We start from the raw sequence: 21,402 nt of genomic DNA, 5'->3' as shown, positions 1-21,402 counted from the left end.
GATATAACATTCTCGTTATATATGTTATGTGTCAAGTGGGACTTTGAATGTTTCTAATAATTTGATAAATGGTCACAGAAAGTTAAAGATGAAATACATGAAAGGGTGTGAATTGGAACGTTGCATATGGCTTCATGTAAATAAGCTTTTTTCTCATGCGTTATTCTTTTGCAGACTCATATAAGATTTGTTGCTTTCTCATATAACTTTCTTTTATATTTTCAGAAAAGTTTCTTGTGTCCACGTAGAAAATGCATAAGTGGCTTCATGTTTTGGACAAGCATGTGGCAAACACGCTCAATTTTATCTGAAGTTCTGATCAAAAAGTTCAATACTCAAAACTATTTCCTCTTGTCTTATAGAACTTGTGTGGAAAGCATAGGATCTTAATCGGTGGATAAATTTTTCCAGATGAGGTCACAAGACTTTTAGCGGTTAGAATTAACTCATATGAGATGGTTCAATGTTGGAAAAAAAAGAAAGAAAAAGAAGATTAGAGGATTATTGGAAAAACTTTATATATCATCCCTAGCGACTTATTAAGAGTAATAAGAAACACTCAACATCACTTCAAGCAACTTCCAAAAGACATTAGAGTTTGCCCTCTTGAACTAATCATTTGTTTTGATTTCTCAAGAAGTTTTTTAAATACTTACATTAAATTAGTTATGAATTTTTCATGAATTTCTCATGAATTTTTTTTCCATATGAGGTATACATATAAGGTATGCCGATGCTCTTAGATTTAGCGTAGTTAAAAATTGATTTATAACAATGTATTTTTCTCTTCATTATATTAGAAAATGGCTTTCAAACAAGGGATTATTGTTGATTTTGCCCTTTTTTACCAAAATCTTTTGAAAATACCATTTTTGCAAAAATCTTATGGATTTGCCATTTTCTAACACTTAAAAATGTACGTATTTCAGATATTTTTTTGGTAAAAATACACAGTTTATACAAAATACTAAACCCTAAGAACAACCACAACCGACTAAACCCTAAGAACAACCACAACCGACTAAACCCAAACATAACGAATAAAACGCATGTTTCCGTAGCCTGAAAAAGGGCAAAATCCATAAACTATTCAAAAAAGGGCAAAATCCACAAATGCCATCACAAAAAATGGCAAATTCATAATTGATTCTTCAAATAATCTCTCTTTTTAATAGGGCTTGGAATAATACTTATGAAATATATACTTTTACTTACAAAAGAATTAAAAGGTTTTGTTTACCAAAAAAAAAAAGAATTAAAGTTTTTTTTTTGAAATTGTGTTTATATTTAATTATATGTAAGAGATTTGACACATTTTTATTGCAAACTCATGGAAACTTGTGGCATATTTACTTAATTAGTTTTATCTTTTGTAGCTTTCTTATAAATGGTAACAAATCAATAATTAAATAATATGAAATATATTATACTAAAATGAAACTCATTGAAAAAATTTAAGTAAATTTGAAACCAAATTACAAAATAACTCATTTGATGCATGTAATGATTTTTCCCCTCGTTCTTTGCGTATATATATATACACATATAACATGTTCCCACACTTCACAACTTTGATAAAAATCAAACGAGAGAGAGAGAGAGAGAAAGAGAAAGAGAATCGATCATCAATGTCGCCGGAAGAAGACAAGATTACAAGAATCTCTATCGAACCGGAGAAGCAATCACTTCTCGATCATCACACCGAGAAACACTTCACCGCCGGAGAAATCGTCCGTGACATCATCATCGGTGTCTCCGATGGTTTAACAGTTCCTTTTGCCCTCGCCGCCGGTCTCTCCGGTGCCAATGCTTCTTCTTCTATCGTCCTTACCGCCGGAATCGCCGAAGTCGCGGCCGGTGCTATCTCCATGGGACTCGGCGGGTACTTCTTCTTTCCATTACTAATTCCGTTTTAATTAATTGACACGTAAACTCTCTATAAATTTTTGAAATTATGGCTAAAAACTTCAGTTTATTAATCATATAAAACTAATCCTACATGCAAATGATGATTCATTTCCTACTTGTGGTATATATAATTACTACAAACATTTATTACGTATGATAAATTATGGTATTGTTAAAATACTAATTTGTTTTAATTTACACGTAACTCTTTATGAAATTAGTCCCACATCAATTTTGTTGGGTTTAAATTAGTCCTATAGATTAATTTACCCAAAAAAAAACAAAAAATAGTCCTAGATCATGCAATGATCATATACATGCATGTATCCATATATATGTAATCATTTTTTTTTGCTACAATATATGTAATCAATTTTCATATTTCGTCTTAAGTAATAATCATATTGTAAGAAAAATAGTGCATGATGTAACTATGAGTTTATTGCAAGATTAAAAATTAGAAAACAAATTTAGGTATTTAGCGGCAAAGAGTGAAGAGGATCATTACGCGAGGGAGATGAAACGAGAACAAGAAGAGATCGTGGCCGTTCCTGAAACTGGTAAGACCAAAATTACACTCAATCTAAGCCATCCATAAGAAAATTAACACAGTTTAATTACGATATGGATTTAAACAGAGGCAGCTGAAGTGGCAGAGATTCTGGCACAGTATGGGATAGAGCCACATGAATATTCACCTGTGGTTAATGCTCTTCGTAAGAATCCTCAAGCTTGGCTTGATTTCATGATGAGGTTAGTCTAACTAATTTCATTAGTATTATTTTATGTATATTATATAGTCTTAATTAAGGAGAAAATCGAGGGATACTTTTAGTTTTCTGCAAAAAGCTGAGCTTTATACTTTCCAGGTGTGGGCAAGATTCTATATGGTCCGATTTCCAATTTTAATATTTTTTTCCAACAAATAAATTACGTGAATATTAACAAACAGAAAACAACAAATTACGTGAATATAAAAATTATCGAATGATTTTGTTATATCACATAAATGTTTATATTCCTACTATAAGCATGTTACATTGTTATATAAGTGAAAGTTTAATTGTTTCATACAGGTTTGAGCTGGGATTAGAGAAGCCTGATCCAAAAAGAGCGTTACAAAGCGCGTTTACGATTGCAATCGCTTATGTTCTTGGCGGTTTTATACCTTTACTTCCCTACATGTTGATACCGCATGCCATAGATGCGGTAGTGGCGTCTGTGGTTATAACTCTGTTCGCTCTCTTCATATTTGGCTATGCAAAAGGGCATTTCACCGGCAGCAAACCCCTTAGAAGTGCGTTTGAAACCGCCTTTATAGGAGCGATTGCCTCAGCGGCTGCTTTTTGTTTGGCTAAAGTTGTGCAACATTAGCAGTAACAAAACTAATGTTGCGTTTGATGTATTTTTAATTTGAGACTTTGTTGTTGCATGCCTTGTGGCTAAAACTTGAGGCAACCATAATAAAGTAAGAGATAATAATTCAAAATATTTAGGATTGGTAACATAATTACTTTCCCATTAATAGCAACTAGCAAATTACAAATACATGACTTGTCCTAAGCTAACATTGCAGACACACAACTTTACTTTAGACTTTAATCCAAACAGTTTCAGAACCAATACGAGAAGCTTCCTCTTCTTAAGCCAATTCATGATGTTCAATATCGTTGTCTTGAAGATCTTTCCAAGATCCAAGATTCTTCATTAACAATTGATCCATACCCTTGTGTGATTCTGTGGTCTGTGTTGTTGTTAACATCACCTCTCTGTCTGAAATTTGCTGAGGAAGATAGACCATGTACCGCCACAGAAACAGGACGGTTAGAAGCGGATGATACATCAACCGAAAAGTGTTCATTTTGAGATCTACCAAGATGATCATCATTAGGAATCCAAACTCCAAAACTAGCAGAGTGATGATTATCTATTGGTTGACCATACAATGCAGCTAATGTCTGTGGATGTAATTGTCCTGAGGAAACCAGAGCTTGAATGTTTTCATATCTTTTGATTGACTCCGTGTCATTATTCTGCGAAGCTTCACCGCTTAATCGCTTCAAATACATTCGGAATTTCTGCAATGATATTGATTCAGTCAAAACCCTCATATAGAGCCTAGTAATAAAGATTCAATCAATCAATCAAACATGCCTGCAAATGACTAGCAACGTTTTCTCTGCTTAAACCGGGAACATTCATCAACTCGAGAATCCGCTTTGGTACAGCTTCTGAAACAACAAGAGAGATTCTTATAAGCACAAATTACTTTGAATTTCTATAAGCAATAGGGACTAGTGTTCAGGATCATACTGTCAATTTCAAGTTTGTTAACGGCATTAACGAATTGTTGATGCAATTCAATAGACCAAACAACGCGTGACTTCTTCGAGTTTCCAGGATCAAGAAGATCAAGATCATTCTCATTATCTTCTCTATCAACACTCCTCTTCTTCTTCTTCTTCTTCCTACGTTTCATCAAACTTCCCTCTGAGCATTCACTAACCGAAAAAACCGTCTCTAGACTACCACTGTTCTTGTTATCCTCCAAAGCTTGAGAATTTCGAAGCTCTTTCTTCTTTACACATTTCCTTCGAACAACATGTTGCCAAATGTTCTTAAGCTCTTCAGGACGAATTGGTTTAATTAGATAATCACAAGCTCCATGGTTGATTCCAGTCATGACTGTAGTTGTTCTTCCATCAACAGACATCACTATAGAACAGAGCAAATGTAAGAAACATTGATTGATACAAAGATTCAATCTTTGGAGACAAACAATAAAAACAGAGTCTTACTAATAACAGGAAGATCCAATTCAAGAAGACCAACTTGTTGAAGAAGTTTGTAACCATTCATACCAGGCATATGAACATCACTTAGAACCAAATCAAAAGAGTCTTTTCTTTCTCTTAGAATGGTTAACGCAACATCAGCTTGTGAGCAAATTGTAACTACAAAAAGAAGAAAAATGTGAACTTTCTTGAGAAAATCTATGGAAAGGTGGGAACTTTGATAAAGAATTAGACCTTGGTACATGAGACGGAGAAGCATCTTCTCGAGAATGAACAAGCATGAAGTATCATCGTCTACAAGGAGAATTCTTAACCCACTAGGAAACTGATCGTTGATCGCCATTAGCTTTCGTGTGAATATTGAAAACCCTAGAGAACTGAGAAAGAGATTTTGGGGAAGAAGAAGAAGAAATGATTGAAGACGTACTATGTTGAGTAAGTGTAGCCACTGGTTTGAAGAGAGAGGCAACGAAAGCGACTGGTAATAGCTGTAGTGGCACTCTGATGTAATTAATCCAATTGATACTACCCTTTATACACATGAGTGATGAGTCCTTAAAAAAAATCTTATCTAGAGACAAAGTAAACAAAATCTTTGGTCTCTCCAACGGTCCTCATGCACTACTATATCACAATGCTTATCACGCCGGCGAGTTTATGCGGTGGCATAGCCGGGTTATTCGTTTTCGGACAGAAAGCTAGAATGACGAAAATACCCTCGCTCACAAATTCGAATAACTACCGAAACACCCTTTTCACCGTCCCTCCGGTGGCGGAGAGAAGAGCTATGAAAGCATTCCGGTGCGGTGCTCGGAGAAGGGTGAGAGATGAGGGAGGTGAAGATGAAGATGAATTGTATGGATACAACGAGGAGATGGCGATGTTGGAGATATATAGCCAGTCGTGTAGAGAAGAAGCGCTTATAGTGACGGCCATTGTTGACGATGAAGAAATGGAAGTTGTAATCTTTAAAGGAGTGTCGGCGTGCTTGAGCGGAGAAACGGCGGTGGATCCGGCGAGGAGTGTGTTGCCGGAGAGAGCAGTGATTACAAAGATTGATAGAGTGAGAGGTCCTTTTGATCCTTCACAGATTCATTACATTCAAAAGGATATCTCTTTTCAAGCCTTCAAGGACACCAGATTCAAGTTCAACTAATGTTCATGAATGTTGCGTTTGGATCAATGAAAATTTCATTTTTTCACTATTACAAACCCACTAATAACTCTCACCTCTGTTTCTCAACTAATTTCAGTAAAAGCCAGTAGTGAAAAACTTAATCTAGAACCACTTAGTTATTTCCGCCGGCGTATGTAATCTCAAAATGTATCCTTCTATGTTTTTATATATAAATTCAGATGACAAAAAAAAAAAAAAAAGAACCACTTAGTTATTTAAGGTTTCAGGTTTCTTAAATCTATAACATACCTCAAAATGAGAAAGAGTTAAGTTTTTTGAATATCAGATTTATGTGTAAATGTTACAAGAAAATTGGACAAAGCTAAGATAGAGAGATAAAATAAATCACACACTAAGCTCAAATTGGTAGTAAAAACACAAACCTAACTCTTTTCTATATATATAAGGAAAACAATAAACATATCAGCCAAGAAATTAAAAATCAGTTTTTCTCTCTCTTTTTTACCTTGAAATCTTACTATGTTAGAGAAGAAGCACACAAACCTCCCATATTGGATTTCTACATTTGTATGCTTTTTGTCATTCCTTCAATCTATTAACCACTGATTGAGATTCATATTTTGCTCGTGGAATCGACTTCTTTGATCATTGCGTGCTCCTCGTCATCCCCATTCGTCCTGAGCCTCTGCTAAAACACCGATTATGCAAACAAAACATTCACGTATTAAAGTCAAAGAACTAACCTAACCATCTTGAAATCATAATAATTGGATCATTATAATAAAGTACCTTCCAGAAAGCAACTGTGCAGTTGTTGAAGCTCCTTTTGAGTTAGTAGAGGGACGTCTCGTTCTACTATCTGATCCTTTATTATCCACACGCATAGCTGAAACCTCTTTCTCCATTGCTGCTACTTCTCTTCGCATCTTCTTTGCTTCCACCTCCATCGCCTTTGTTAGTGTTTCAACCTTCTTGGCCAACATCTAAAAGCAAACACACTACCGAGTTATTTCCAACAGAGATTTATGAATAGATAGAAGCAAACGTTTCCTCGAAAGGTGTAAAACCAATGACTGACCTCAATAGCTTCGTCTTTATCTCTAAGGCTTTGATCTTTATCATTAGCAGCTTTCCTTAAAGTTATCACCTCCTTTTGAAGCAAATCATGTAATACTCCTGGGACACTATCATTATTTGTCGCTGCTGCTTTCACTGAATCTCCTTGTTTTGTTGAATTAGGTGACTCGCCTCCGCTTGTTTCTTCAGAAGATTGGTTCGATGGAAACTTCGATCTGGGTTCGTTTGTTAGTAGTTTACTCCTATCTAAAGATCTGCTGCCTCCGTCAAACGAGCTGGATGTTCCTTTAGCATGCTTCAATATTGTACTTGTACTAGCATTCAAAGATCTAAACTGAGAACTCGGTGTCCTCTTGGAGAAAAATCCATTTGCTGTCAATTTTGGAATAATATCAGCTCCGCCAAGGGATTGTCTACGAGAAGGCCCGTTGCTAATACTTCTTCCCTCAGGTGTCGATCGGTTGCCACTGCTTGAAGGCCCTCTTAAACTCTCTTCTAAGACTCTAAGCCGCAGTTGAAATTTCTCCTGAAAAAGTCAAAAGCAGCAAATCTAATTAAAGCCTTGATACATAAGACTAAGGCTATATTGATCCTAACTAAGATTCAAACCTTCAGCTGAGCTTCAGATTTTGCAGCTCGATCAGCTATGGCAAGTTTGTCACGTAGTTGTTGCATTTCTCCCTGTCCAAAAAGAAACAGGAAAATGGTCAAAGAATACACTTGGTTTCGGTGGATATGAATCACAACTCGAAGCAGTAACAGAAGCCCAAAAAGAAAATATCAAAAGTAACCTGCAGAAATCTTCGCTCTTCGAGCCATTGTTTCACAGGCATCACTTTGTCGCTACCATCTTTCCACTCATTTGCCACTACAGTTGCAACCCTGCTTGCACTTACTTTGGCACGAGCCAGTTCCCGGTCAAGGACTCGCCTCTCTTCCTAAGGAAAGGATTAATGGCCATAGCTATGATTAGCACAGGAATTGAATTTTAAGTACAAGGGTAGCAATAGGCTACTGAGGCACTATACGTGTAAGTTGATTATTACATTCATTTCTTGGAATTTCCTCTGGTAATCCCTCACTGCATTTGCAGCTGTACCACCAGCAAGAACAGCTTCTTCAAGCTCTCGTACAGTCTGGGTAAACTTTTCAACTTCTGCAACCTTTTGTCTGTGCAACTTGTCCAAAATTCTGTTCTCTTCCTAATTTAAACAATTGATAAACAAGGCATGCTCACGATAACGAAGGAGAGAGATCCAGGAATTTAAAGTACTGCTGAGTAAAGGAGGTGAAAGTAATACCTGACAAATTTCTATCTGTTTCATTAACTCTTGGTTTTTATTCTGGAGGTCATCAACCATTGAAGCCTTCGCAAGAGCAGACTGAACAGTTCTTTCAGCATCAAGCAAAGCTGCTTCCTTCGATTTAGTTAGGCGGTCCAATGCTCTGTTGTCGTCTTGAAGTTTAATGATCTACAAATGAAAAAAGCAATGCCCAGTTTTATAAAAAGGTTCCAAGACTCAATAAGCCAAGATATAAGAGATATAGTTGATTGAAAGGAAGTACAATACTTCATGTCTCGCCAACTTGAGTTCAGCCTCTAAAGGGGCGAGAATAGCTTCAATAGGAGGCATATCATCATCCTTTTGAGCAGCATGAACTCTTCGCAGAGTGGCTTCTGCGGCAAATTGAGCTGCCATGGAAGCCCTTTTCTCTTCGTTAATTTTCTTGATTTCAAGGTTCTGTTACAACATGTGCTATCATCAAATATAGAAAAGAAATTGAAAAATAAAAGGTAACTGAGGGAAACATTGCAAGCATACTTTACTGTCAAGAAGGTTTTCACTCAGTTTGAGCTTCTCCGACATCTTTCCCAACTCTTCGGTAAGCTTAAGCAATCAAATTAAAAAGTAGAGCGTCATCATATACAAAGATGGAAAAAAGGATGATATATGTAGCAGAGTGTATAAACTTAATATACATATGATTTTTGCAGGTACAAACACAACTTTTTTTCTTAAATCTAGCAATAACCAATAACGGGAGCCAAATCATAACAAATCTATTAAGAAACAGGGATTCAAGAATATATATAGATATGCTTCGTAGAGCGACTGATCACAGGCCAAACAAGAGTGAAACCAGGTTTACAAAGGAGCTGTAACAGAAAAGTACTACAGCCACATATCGGAAAACTAATCACGATCTAGAAAACCAACTCAAGAGTTATTTCGTTCAACCACCTATACTACATAATAAAAAACTCCAATGCAACTTGAACAAAAACTTATAGCCGAACGATAACAGCTTTTCAGAATCTAAAATTCAAACAGTGCTTCACAAATTTAACTTCTTCCTAACCATTGAGATGACCCAAACAAATAACCCACTAAGTAGATACACCGCAATTCAGACAATCTTAAGAAGGACTAACTAACCTCTTCAACAGCCTTCTCTCGTTGTCGTTCAGACAACCTCAATGCCTTGATCTCAGCTTGAGCTTCAGATAATTCCCGATCTTTATCTGAGCACCAAAAAGTCAATGTTTAAAACCAAGAAATGACACTCATGCACGTAAGGAAAACTTCAAACATATATCCAAAACCCAATTATACCAAATTACAAAATCAAAAATGTCAACGGAAACTTGAAATCAACCAATAGAATAAACACATCGAGTATACCTCTGACATCGTTCTCAAGCCTATTAAGCTCAATTTTAACCGGATCTGAGCCATGGAGTAAAGTAATGAACTCATTATCCGCGTCAAAACTCGGCTTCATTGACCTCCGTCGTGTTAAACCCTTACTTCCTCCTTCACGGAAAGACGATGACATAGTCAATGACGGTGAAGAAGTCCTCGCCGTCGTACCAAACTCACTCGCTGTTGGTTTTCCATTATTAACCTCAAACGCATATCCCCCTTCCTCCATTTTCACCGATCTATAAAGCTTACTTCTCTAATCTACACATCAAATTCCCAACTATCGAATCCCAATGAAAAAAAAAAAAAACACAAACGAAAAGGCACATACCTAAAATCAGCACATTCTCAAATCGAGAAAGCAAAATGTAGAAATAAGACTGAAATCGTCAAGAAGAATCGAGGAACCAAAAGGGTTTAGGGTTTGAATTTTGGCTTCACCGGCGCTAAATAGCTTAAGAGATTCTACAAGAACAAGAGAGAATCAGCAAGTTTTTTTTTTTTTTTTTTTTTTGAAGAAAAGGAGGATTTAAAAGAGGTTTATGGCTAATTTGGTAATAGTGATTTTGTGTGTAAAAATAATGAAGTCACAGCGAATAGAGAGAGAGATAATTTGCGTCACACACTTTTTGCTACTTAATTTGCTACAGCAATGGCACACCTTAAAGGGCTCTTAGCCTAATTTCTTAAAAATTTTAAGCCCAAATTTAATTCAAAACAGTTCTTAAACCCAAGCAACGTTTCTTTCTTTAGAGTTGTTTGGCCTCTTAAGGTGCGCTGACGTGGCATCGTTCTATTGGTTAGTAATCAAAGAAAACAAACAAAAAAAAACCACACCCGATTCATTTTTCTCGCATCTCTCTCTCTCTCTCACCTTGTTCTCTCCGTCGACGATTTTCTGAGAGATCGGCGTTGAGCTTCAGAAACCGGCGTATACATCATCAAATTGGAAGCTAAAGGCGAACCAAAGTTGATTGCTCTCGGGAGAGATCGGTGTCGAGCTTCAGAAACCGACCTAATCAATGCTCAAAGCTAATAAAATCGGAGAGTTAGTCGATTCCATGCTCCAATCGCCTCATCACGGTACGAATCTCTCTGTTTAGTTGTTACGGTGACTTTTGATTACGGTTATTAGCTGTAATCAAAATTAGGGTTTGTGGATTGAGATTTGATTTTCTAGAAATTAGGGTTTTTGATTTGTAAACGCAATTTTGGGTTATTGAATAGATAATCAGTCTATTAAACTGTTATTAGTCATGTTCTAAGACGATTGGTGCCATAGATTGTTTGTTTACTCCCGGACATGTTTTTGTTCAACAGAGAATCAGTCTTGTGATGAATAGGTGGTTTCTCTGTGTTTTCTGGCGTGGCAGAACGGACCCGTGAAGGCAATGACTTGTACAGAGAAATGATTGAGAGCAGTGTCATCAAGCTAGGCGAGAAACAGGTTTTCAATTGTGCAAGTGATGTAAAGACTGACCTAATGTAAAGATAAAGAAAGCACTTTGTCCTCCAAAATTGTGCAAGTGAGTTCTTCCTCTTTTTCTTTTACTTCCTGAGATGCTTTGAGATTAATGCATTTAGATACATCAGTTTTTTTATTTTCTGCTGTGTGATTAATGCATCTTTGATACAAAACGATTATGACTTGTTTATTTTCTGCTGTGTGATTAATGTAGTGAGAGCTAATTTTGAGTTCTTGAAGAAACTTGGAGTTGATTGGTGGTGTTTTCATAATTAATGTAGTTCTGTCTTTAATTGAATGCATTGTGATAAATGATTATGACTTGTTTAGATTAGGTTAAAGTCTGAGAAGTCTAAATCATACTTATTAGTATGTCATTGATTGCTTCTCTTTGATTGCTTCTCTTTGATTGCATATATTTGATTGATTGCTCTCTGTGATTAGATTAGGCTAGATAAAAGTTAATAATGTTATTGATTGCTCTTTGTGATCAATGCTTCAACCTAACATCCAACCATAACTTCAGTCGTTTTAAACACTGAAGCTCTTTTTTACACTAACTACTGAAGCTATTTATTTCCCTCACTTGTCTTCAAAAAATAGAGAATCTTAAACATAAACCAGAAAAAAACTTAATCTCTTTCCCTCACTTGTCTTATTAAAAACACAAACCAGAACCTTCATTGTTTGATATGGATTCAAGGAATCCATATACCAATCCTTCAAGCTTTGTAAACCTCTTAAGCAGTCAAGAAGATAATCACATGCTTCCACCAAATCAGTATGATGGCTTTAGCTTTAGTGCACCTTGGATTGATCCCAGCCAAGCTTAAGTGCCTGTTGCAGACCGCAAAACAAGACGCAAATGGTCACCAACAGATGATGTGATTCTCATTAGTGCCTGGCTCAACACCTCCAAGGATCATGTAGTCTCCAATGAGCAAAAAGCCACAACTTTCTGGCAACGCATAGCCGACTACGTTGCAGCAAGTCCCAAGCTGAAAGGTCTGTAAAAGAGAGCTCCATTATGCTGTAAACAGAGGTGGGCAAAGATAAATGAGGGGGTCTGCAAGTTTGTAGGAAGCTATGAGGCTGCAACTAAACAGAAAACCAGTGGCCAAAATGAGAATGATGTGGTGACCTTGGCTCACCAGATTTTCTTCAATGATCACAAGGCCAAGTTCACCCTTGAGCATGCTTGGAGGGAGCTTCGTCATGATCAGAAGTGGTGCGGATCGTCAACAAGTAAAGACAGTGGGTCAGAAAAGAGAAAAAGGGCTGAGGTCGGCTCTGCACAGGCCTCATCCTCTATGCCAATCAACATTGAAGAGGAAGAGCCACGTCCCACTGGTGTTAAGGCAGCCAAAGCCAAAGCTAAAGCAAAGACAACCACTGTGATTAGAGAAGAAGACAAGACTCTGAAGGAGTTACATTATATCTGGGAGATTAAGGAGAAAGATTTAGCTTTCAAAGAGAAGCTAATCAATGTTAAGGAGAAGCTTAGTAGGACTAAACTACTTGACACTTTGATGCTAAAAACAGAGCCTCTAACTGACATAGAGATGACTCTTAAGAACAAGCTCATAATGGATATGTTGTCCTAAGCTTAAGTTTGTTTTTATTTCTGTTTAAGCTAAGTATGTTTTAATTATCTGTTTTAAGTTTAACTATGTCTTTAGTTTCTGTTTGAAGTATGTCTGAATGTGTTTTGCTATTAATGAAATGATTTCTGTTTAAGCTATGCTTGTCTTCAACTGAAACTAAACTAACTTGAATGTTAACTTAAACTGAATGTTAACTTAAACTGAATGTTGACTTAAACTGAAAGAATTATCTGGATTCTCTTACTTTCATGCTTGTTTTAAACTCAATGATAACTAACTTGAATGTTAACTTGCAGGACGTGGAAAAACAAGCTCATAACTATTTTAAGATTAATGAATGAAGTTTGTGGTTATGTTTTAAGTGTAAGTATGTTCTATTAATGTTGTCTTAAAGTTTCTGAATGTTTTGTGCTTCTGTTTTAAGTTTCTGGTTTGTGTATGATGCAGGTGAGCCGACATCACTTGTGTAAGAGACACATGTGACACCAATGCTTTTGTGCTTTAGTGCCGACTTCACTTGTGTAATAGACAACAGTGAGACAGAGTTGTCTTAATGTTTATGCAAGTAAGTTTAAGTATGTATTTCAGGTTCTGTTTTAGTTTATGCATGTTTTTAGTTTATGTTTTTAGTTTCAATGTTAACTTATATGTATTTCGCTTCTGTGATCAATGAACTGAGTTTGTGTTTGCTGTTTTTATTAGTAATGTTTGGTCTAATGACTTTTATAAGTTCAATGTCTTAATGTTTTCAGGGACGTGGAAGACTATATATGGTTGTGCCGACATCACTTGTATATGACAGAACAGTTACACTTGAGTCTTTTGTGTTTTTGTGTCAACATCTCTTAATACACTCGTGACTCTCTTTTGTATTTTTATGTCGACATCTCTTAATACACTCGTGACTCTCTTTTGTAAATTGGTTTGAATGTATTTTTCTGTTCTTCAAGGCCAAGTGCTTTAGTTTCTCTATATATACAAAACGAACACTTCTCTTCTTCTTCTCCAAAACAATATTCTCCTTCTTCTTCTCCAAAACAATCTTCTTCTACTCCTTCTCCAACGCATTCTTCTTCTTCTCAATCTACATACAAAACATTCTACTTTGTCTCCAAAACATTCTTTTTCTGTTCCAAAACAATCTAAACCATTTATATAAAACATTCATTTTCTTCTCCAAAAAAAAATATACCATTTCTCAAAATGGGATCTTCTTCAAATTATAATCTCAACGAAATGTTGAACGATAAATTTGATCAATATATCGACGAAACATTAGAGAATTATGGTGATCGTCAACAAGTCAAGAAAAAGAAAAAACGAGCATATATTGAAAGAGATCGTGAACAAGGTCACATCCAGTTATGGAACGACTATTTCTCTGAAGATGCAACATTCCCTCCGCATATATTTCGACGCCGTTTCAGAATGAACAAGCACTTGTTCATGCGTATTGTTGATCGACTCTCCAATGAAGTTCCATTCTTTGAACAAAAAAGAGATGCTACCGGAAGGCTCGGTTTCTCGGCACTACAGAAGGCTACAGCAGCAATTCGTATGTTGGCATATGGTCATGCGGCTGATGCGGTTGACGAATATCTCCGAATTGGTGAAAGTACTTCGATGTCATGTTTACACCATTTTGTTGATGGAATCATCTATTTGTTCGGAGATGAGTACTTAAGAAGACCCACACGAGAAGATCTTATACGACTACTCCATATTGGAGCGGGACGTGGATTTCCCGGGATGATAGGAAGCATAGATTGTATGCATTGGGAGTGGAAGAATTGCCCCACAACTTGGAAAGGGCAATATACACGTGGATCCGGCAAACCAACAATCGTTTTAGAGGCTGTTGCTTCCCAAGATCTTTGGATATGACACGCGTTTTTTGGACCTCCAGGTACCTTAAACGATATAAATATTCTTGATCGATCACCAGTTTTTGATGATATATTACAAGGTAAAGCTCCGAAAGTGAAATACGTAGTCAACGGGAACGACTATCATTTGGCTTACTATCTCACAGATGGCATTTATCCTAAATGGGCTACATTTATCCAATCTATTTCTATTCCACAAGGTCAAAAAGCTTCTTTATTTGCTACAAATCAAAAAGCTTGCCGCAAAGATGTTGAACGTGCTTTTGGAGTTTTGCAAGCTCGATTTGCCATTGTCAAAAATCCGGCTCTTATTTGGGATAAGGTAAAAATAGCAAAGATTATGCGAGCATGTATAATTCTTCATAATATGATAGTAGAGGATGAACGAGATGGGTACACTCAGTTTGATGTCACCGAATTCGAACACCCGGAATCAACCACATCTTCACAAGTGGATTTCACCTACTCTACAGAAATGCCTTCAAATCTCGGTAATATGATGGCCACTCGATCCGAAATACGTGATCGGACTAAGCATGAACAACTGAAAGCTGATTTGGTTGAGCATGTTTGGCGACAATTTGGCATAAACTAAGCTAACAACTACTCGTTATTCCGTTTTTTTTTTTTGCTTTTATGCCTTCTATGTTTAAAATTCTTAGAAAATTGTAATATTTATTAAGTTTTATTATATAAAAATGTTTATAATTTTCCATTTTAAAAAATATATATTTTTTAAGAAACCTAGTTAAGGACTCACCATTGGACAAAGAAAATTTTAAGGATTCATCAAAAACTCTTAACTTTAAAATTATTGAAAAGTAAGATTAAAATATGTTTAAGGATCCTTTTAAGGACTCATTCATTGGGGTTGCTCTTACCATTTTCTTAACATTTTATGTATACTAGGTGATTGCCCGCGCAAATGCGCGGGAATAATGCTGTGAGAATGGTAAAATCATGTGAGATAAGGGATTGTTTAGGTGTTAGTGTAAGAAAATATGGTAAATTGTTTAGGGTTTAGTGTAATAAAATATGGTAAATGTTGAAATTAAAAAATTCAATAATATTATAAATGCTAAGAAAATAATAATAAATCATCTTCTAAACAAAATTGCAAGAAAATAAGAAATCAACGAACATCATCACTCCATGGCATTCTCCTTGCGTGTGATGATAGGTACTTGGTCGTTTTCAGGATTCCTGACATCCAATTTAGAACACCATAAACAGTAAATGTTCAGTCGCCAACTTTAGAGTTTTGATTATAAACGGGAAAAAACAAAAAATACTTACCAACAAAGCAACTCGTCGGTAATACTGAGATCCGGATTACGCATACCAAATTGTGACGTGGACAGATCCAAGTGGATCCTACCAAAAATGTGTGGGATCTGACCCCAACAGTTTTCAGGATTCATGACATCCGATTTAGAACACCAGAAACAGTTAACGTTCAGTCGCCAACTTTAGAGTTTTGATTGTGAACCAAAAAAAACCAAAAAATAATTACCAACAAAGCATCTCGTCGGTAATACTGACTATTTCTTGTCAAACTCATCAATCTGCAAATGATTTTTACGTTTATCAAGTTCTCTTTCATCGGATTGTAGAAAACCGTCAATTTTGTATCTCTTGTTTTGTTATCATGGTTATAGCCACACTCATCATTGAGAAAATAATTTTTACGTTTATCAAGAGTTCTTTTATTACGTTGCAGAAACACATGCATCAATTTTTTTTTTATCATAGTTATAGCCAAACTCATCAATCAGCAAATGATATTTACGGTTTTTAAGGGCATTTTTATAACGATGCAGATAACAGTCAATTTTACCCATTTTTCCGTTATAATGGTTATAGCAAAACTCTTCAATTAGAAAATAATTTATACATTTATCAAGAGCTCTTTCATCAGACAGAAGAAAACCGTCAATTTTGATCTCTTTTCTTTTTGTTATCCTGGTTATAGCCAAACTCATCATCAACAAATAATTTCTACGTTTATCAAGAGCTTTTTCATGAGGCTACATAAAACCATCATTTTTGATCTTCTTGTTTTTTTCACATGGTTATAAACTCATAAATCAGAAAATCATTTCTACGTTTATCAACATGTGTTTCATTAGGCTGTAAAAAAACTATTAGTTTCGCTCGTTTTTTTGTTATCATGGTTATAGCCTATCTCATCAAGCAGCAAATGATTTCTACGTTTATCAAGAGCTCTTTCATCAAATAGGAGAAAACCGTCAGTTTTGCTCTTTTTTTTTTGGTATCCTGGTTATAGCCAAACTCATCATCAATAAACAATTTCTACGTTTATCAAGAGCTTTTTCATGAGGCTGCATAAAACCATCATTTTTGCTCTTTTTTTTTTTTTATCATTGTTATAAACTCATAAAAAAAAATAATTTATACGTTTAACAATAGGTGTTTCATTATGCTGTAAAAAACCGTTAGTTTCGCTAATTTTTTTGTTATCATGGTTATAGCCAAACTCATCATCAGTAAATGATTTATACGTTTGACAATAGTTTTCTCGTGATCCTGCAGAAAACCGTCAATTTTGCTCCTTTTTCGTTATAATTGTTATAGCCAAACTCATCAATCAGCAAACGATTTCTAGGTTTATCAAGATCTCTTTCATTAGACTATAGAAAGCCGTCAATTCTTGGTTCTCTTGTTTTGTTATCATGGTTATAGCCAAACACATCAATGAGCAAATAATTTATACGTTTATCAAGTTATTTTTCATGAGCTTGCAGAAAACCGTCAATTTTGGTCATTGTTTTTCGTTATTATAGTTATAGTAAAACTCATCAATCTGCAAATGATTTCTATGCTTATCAAGTTGATCTCTTTCATCGGATTACAGAAAGCCGTCAATTTTGCCTCTCTCGTTTTGTTATCATAGTTATAGCCACACTCATCAATGAGCAAATAATATTTACGTTTATCAAGGGCTCTTTCATTACGTTAAAGAAACCAATCAAAATTTTTTTTTTATCATGGTTATAGGCAAACTCATCAATCAGCAAATGATATTTACGGTTATCAAGGGCATTTTTATAAAGTTACAGAAAACTGTCAATTTTACCCATTTTCCGTTATAATGGTTATAGTAAAACTCTTCAATTAGCAAATAATTTATACATTTATCAAGAGCTCTTTCATCAAATAGGAGAAAACCGTCAATTTTGCTCTCTTGTTTTTTGTTATCCAGGTTATAGCCAAACTCACCATCAACAAATGGTTTCTACGTTTATCAAGAGCTTTTTCATGAGGCTGCATAAAACCTTCATTTTTGCTCTTCTTATTTTTTTTTTATCATGGTTATAAACTCATAAATCAGAAAATAATTTCTACGTTTATCAATAGGTGCTTCATTAGGCTGTAAAAAAACCGTTAGTTTCTCTCATTTTTTTTATCATGGTTATAGCCTATCTCATCAAGCAGCAAATGATTTCTACGTTTATCAAGAGCTCTTTCATCATTCTGTAAAAACTTATTTTGCTCATTTTCCGTTATAATGGTTATAGCAAAACTTTTCAATCAGCAAACAATTTCTACGTTTATAAAGAGCTCTTTCATGAGACTACATAAAACCGTCAAATCTTCTCCTCTTTTTTGTTATCATGGTTATAGTCAAACTCATCATCAGTAAATGATTTCTACGTTTGTCAATAGTTTTTTCGTGAGTCTGTAGAAAATCGTCAATTTTGCTCCTTTTTCGTTATCATTGTTATAGCCAAACTCATCAATCATCAAACGATTTCTAGTTTTATAAAGATCACTTTCATTAGACTATAGAAAGCCGTCAATTCTGGTTTTCTTGTTTTGTTATCATGGTTATATCCAAACACATTAATGAGCAAATAATTTCTACGTTTATCAAGTTCTTTTCATAAGCTAGAAGAAAACCGTCAATTTTATTCAATATTTTTCGTTATTATAGTTATAGTCAAACTCATCAATCTGCAAATGATTTCTATGTTTATCAAGTTCTCTTTCATCGGATTACAGAAAGCCGTCAATTTTGTCTCTCTTGTTTTGTTATCATGGTTATAGCCACACTCATCAATGAGCAAATAATTTTTACATTTATCAAGGACTCTTTCATTACGTTGGAGAAACCCATCAACTTTTTTTTAAATCATGGTTATAGCCAAACTCATCAATCAGCAAATGATATTTATGGTTATCAAGGGCATTTTTATGAAGTTGAAGAAAACTGTCAATTTTACCCATTTTCCGTTATAATTGTTATAGCAAAACTCTTCAATTAGCAAATGATTTATACATTTATCAAGAGCTCTTTCATCAAATAGGAGAAAACCGTCAATTTTTCTTTCTTGTTTTTTGTTATCCTGGTTATAGCCAAACTCACCATCAACAAATGTTTTCTACGTTTATCAAGAGCTTTTTCATGAGGCTGCATAAAACCTTTATTTTTGCTCTTCTTGTTTTTTGTCATGGTTATAAACTCATAAATCAGAAAATAATTTCTAAGTTTATCAATAGGTGGCTGTAAAAAAACCGTTAGTTTCGCTCATTTTTTTGTTATCATGGTTATAGCCTATCTCATCAAGCAGCAAATGATTTCTACGTTTATCAAGAGCTCTTACATCATTCTGTAAAAACTTATCAATTTTGCTCATTTCCCGTTATAATGGTTATAGCAAAACTCACCATCAACAAATGTTTTCTACATTTATCAAGTTCTTTTCATGAGCTTGCAGAAAACCGTCAATTTTGTTCATTATTTTTCGTTATTATAGTTATAGTCAAACATATCAATCTGCAAAATGATTTCTATGTTTATCAAGTTCTCTTTCATCGGATTGTAGAAAGCCGTCAATTTTGTCTCTCTTGTTTTGTTATCATGGTTATAGCCACACTCATCAATGAGCAAATAATTTTTACGTTTATCAAGGACTATTTCATTACGTTGGAGAAACCCATCAACTTTTTTTTTTAATCATGGTTATAGCCAAACTCATCAATCAGCAAATGATATTTATGGTTATTAAGGGCATTTTTATGAAGTTGAAGAAAATTGTCAATTTTACCCATTTTCCGTTATAATTGTTATAGCAAAACTATTCAATTAGCAAATGATTTATACATTTATCAAGAGCTCTTTCATTAAATAGGAGAAAACCGTCAATTTTTCTTTTTTGTTTTTTGTTATCCTGGTTATAGCCAAACTCACCATCAACAAATGTTTTCTACGTTTATCAAGAGCTTTTTCATGAGGCTGCATAAAACCTTTATTTTTGCTCTTCTTGTTTTTTTGTCATGGTTATAAACTCATAAATCAGAAAATAATTTCTAAGTTTATCAATAGGTGGCTGTAAAAAAACCGTTAGTTTTGCTCATTTTTTTGTTATCATGGTTATAGCCTATCTCATCAAGCAGCAAATGATTTCTACGTTTATCAAGAGCTCTTACATCATTCTGTAAAAACTTATCAATTTTGCTCATTTCCCGTTATAATGGTTATAGCAAAACTCACCATCAACAAATGTTTTCTACATTTATCAAGTTCTTTTCATGAGCTTGCAGAAAACCGTCAATTTTGTTCATTATTTTTCGTTATTATAGTTATAGTCAAACATATCAATCTGCAAAATGATTTCTATGTTTATCAAGTTCTCTTTCATCGGATTACAGAAAGCCGTCAATTTTGTCTCTCTTGTTTTGTTATCATGGTTATAGCAGCACTCATCAATGCACAAATAATTTTTACGTTTATCAAGGGCTCTTTCATTACGTTGCATAAACCCATCAACTTTTTTTTTTTATCATGGTTATAGCCAATCTCATCATCAGTAAATTATTTCTACGTTTGTCAATAGTTTTTTCGTGAGCCTGCATAAAACCGTCAATTTTGCTCCTTTTTCGTTATCATTGTTATAGCCAAACTCATCAATCATCAAACGATTTCTAGGTTTATAAAGATCTCTTTCATTAGACTATAGAAAGCCTTCAATTCTGGTTCTCTTGTTTTGTTATCATGGTTATAGCCAAACACATTAATGAGCAAATAATTTTTACGTTTATCAAGTTCTTTTTATGAACTTGCAGAAAACCGTCAATTTTGTTTATTGTTTTTCGTTATTATAGTTATAGTCAAACTCATCAATCTGCAAATGATTTCTATGTTTATCAAGTTCTCTTTTATCAAAGCCGTCAATTTTGTCTCTCTTGTTTTCTTATCATGGTTATAGCCACACTCATCAATGAGCAAATAATTTTTACGTTTATCAAGGGCTTTTTCATTACGTTGTAGAAACCCATCAATTTTATTTTTTTAATCATGGTTATAGCCAAACTCATCAATCAGCAAATGATATTTATGCTTATCAAAGGCAATTTTATAAATTTGCAAAAAACTGTCAATTTTACCCATTTTCCGTTATAATGGTTATAGTAAAATTCTTCAATTAGCAAATAATTTATACATTTATCAAGAGCTCTTTCATCAAATAGGAGAAAACCGTCAATTTTGCTTTCTTGTTTTTTGTTATCCTGGTTATGGCCAAACACACCATCAACAAATGTTTTATACGTTTATCAAGAGCTTTTCATGAAGCTGCATAAAACCTTCATTTTTGCTTTTCTTGTTTTTTTTATCATGGTTATAAACTCATAAATTAGAAAATAATTTCTACATTTATCAATAGGTGTTTCATTAGGCTGGAAAAAAACGTTAGTTTCGCTCATTTTTTTGTTATCATGGTTATATCCTATCTCATCAAGCAGCAAATGATTTCTACGTTTATCAAGAGCTCTTTCATCATTCTGTAAAAACTTATCAATTT

General features: G+C 34.6%; 4 protein-coding genes and 1 long non-coding RNA gene across 7 annotated transcripts; 3 read left to right on the top strand and 2 right to left on the bottom strand.

The window, feature by feature from the left end:
• Positions 1-1,499: 1,499 nt before the first annotated feature.
• Positions 1,500-3,399, top strand: LOC9311162 (vacuolar iron transporter 1). Its single transcript, XM_002876731.2, has 4 exons — positions 1,500-1,882; positions 2,383-2,468; positions 2,547-2,661; positions 2,985-3,399. The coding sequence occupies exons 1-4, from the start codon at positions 1,551-1,553 to the stop codon at positions 3,280-3,282; spliced, it is 831 nt and encodes a 276-aa protein (XP_002876777.2). The 5' UTR covers positions 1,500-1,550; the 3' UTR covers positions 3,283-3,399.
• LOC9312845 (two-component response regulator ARR14) lies at positions 3,400-5,179 on the bottom strand. 2 transcript variants are annotated; one of them, XM_002875047.2, is made up of 5 exons: positions 4,938-5,179; positions 4,707-4,862; positions 4,222-4,623; positions 4,063-4,139; positions 3,407-3,986 (listed from the first exon to the last, which is right to left on the bottom strand). In XM_002875047.2, exons 1-5 carry the CDS (start codon positions 5,044-5,046, stop codon positions 3,570-3,572), a joined length of 1,161 nt encoding a protein of 386 aa, XP_002875093.1. In that variant the 5' UTR covers positions 5,047-5,179; the 3' UTR covers positions 3,407-3,569. The 2 variants fall into 2 exon arrangements, with proteins under 2 accessions (XP_020881054.1, XP_002875093.1); XM_021025395.1 differs by having other exon boundaries at positions 3,400-3,986; positions 4,707-5,179.
• Positions 5,180-5,263: 84 nt separating this feature from the next.
• LOC9311161 lies at positions 5,264-6,080 on the top strand. The gene has a single exon (XM_021025397.1). The coding sequence runs from the start codon at positions 5,320-5,322 to the stop codon at positions 5,857-5,859; it is 540 nt and encodes a 179-aa protein (XP_020881056.1). The 5' UTR covers positions 5,264-5,319; the 3' UTR covers positions 5,860-6,080.
• Positions 6,081-6,143: 63 nt separating this feature from the next.
• Positions 6,144-10,140, bottom strand: LOC9312844 (microtubule-associated protein 70-3). Of its 2 annotated transcripts, none has more exons than XM_021025393.1 (12): positions 9,955-10,140; positions 9,603-9,884; positions 9,357-9,442; positions 8,742-8,807; positions 8,490-8,660; positions 8,220-8,390; positions 7,965-8,120; positions 7,710-7,856; positions 7,528-7,599; positions 6,920-7,444; positions 6,631-6,824; positions 6,144-6,529 (listed from the first exon to the last, which is right to left on the bottom strand). In XM_021025393.1, the coding sequence occupies exons 2-12, from the start codon at positions 9,850-9,852 to the stop codon at positions 6,487-6,489; spliced, it is 1,881 nt and encodes a 626-aa protein (XP_020881052.1). In that variant the 5' UTR covers positions 9,853-9,884; positions 9,955-10,140; the 3' UTR covers positions 6,144-6,486. The 2 variants fall into 2 exon arrangements, with proteins under 2 accessions (XP_020881052.1, XP_020881053.1); XM_021025394.1 differs by having other exon boundaries at positions 6,144-6,526; positions 9,955-10,139.
• Positions 10,141-10,965: 825 nt separating this feature from the next.
• LOC9311160 lies at positions 10,966-13,298 on the top strand. The gene is made up of 3 exons (XR_002332230.1): positions 10,966-11,149; positions 12,989-13,055; positions 13,140-13,298. It is a non-coding gene; the product is annotated as an uncharacterized LOC9311160 (long non-coding RNA).
• Positions 13,299-21,402: the final 8,104 nt, after the last annotated feature.

The sequence above is a fragment of the Arabidopsis lyrata genome, assembly GCF_000004255.2.
Source record: "Arabidopsis lyrata subsp. lyrata unplaced genomic scaffold ARALYscaffold_5, whole genome shotgun sequence".
NCBI classification, from domain to species: Eukaryota; Viridiplantae; Streptophyta; class Magnoliopsida; order Brassicales; family Brassicaceae; genus Arabidopsis; species Arabidopsis lyrata.
This window is presented reverse-complemented; position numbering and strand designations above follow the sequence as displayed.

What these genes read in the sequence shown, in the direction of transcription:
- LOC9311162 (XM_002876731.2), top strand. Translation starts at nt 1,551, where the DNA reads ATGTTCCCACACTTCACAACTTTGATAAAAATCAAACGAGAGAGAGAG. An exon ending in ATCTCCATGGGACTCGGCGG is followed by an intron (nt 1,883 to 2,382) that starts GTACTTCTTCTT and finishes AAACAAATTTAG; the next exon opens with GTATTTAGCGGCAAAGAGTG. An exon ending in CGTGGCCGTTCCTGAAACTG is followed by an intron (nt 2,469 to 2,546) that starts GTAAGACCAAAA and finishes GGATTTAAACAG; the next exon opens with AGGCAGCTGAAGTGGCAGAG.
- LOC9312845 (XM_021025395.1), bottom strand. Translation starts at nt 5,046, where the DNA reads ATGGCGATCAACGATCAGTTTCCTAGTGGGTTAAGAATTCTCCTTGTA. An exon ending in ATTGGATCTTCCTGTTATTA is followed by an intron (nt 4,624 to 4,706) that starts GTAAGACTCTGT and finishes TCTGTTCTATAG; the next exon opens with TGATGTCTGTTGATGGAAGA. An exon ending in ACGTTGCTAGTCATTTGCAG is followed by an intron (nt 3,987 to 4,062) that starts GCATGTTTGATT and finishes ATATCATTGCAG; the next exon opens with AAATTCCGAATGTATTTGAA.
- LOC9311161 (XM_021025397.1), top strand. Translation starts at nt 5,320, where the DNA reads ATGCACTACTATATCACAATGCTTATCACGCCGGCGAGTTTATGCGGT.
- LOC9312844 (XM_021025393.1), bottom strand. Translation starts at nt 9,852, where the DNA reads ATGGAGGAAGGGGGATATGCGTTTGAGGTTAATAATGGAAAACCAACA. An exon ending in TCAAGTTGGCGAGACATGAA is followed by an intron (nt 8,391 to 8,489) that starts GTATTGTACTTC and finishes TTTCATTTGTAG; the next exon opens with ATCATTAAACTTCAAGACGA. An exon ending in GCACAGTTGCTTTCTGGAAG is followed by an intron (nt 6,530 to 6,630) that starts GTACTTTATTAT and finishes TCGGTGTTTTAG; the next exon opens with CAGAGGCTCAGGACGAATGG.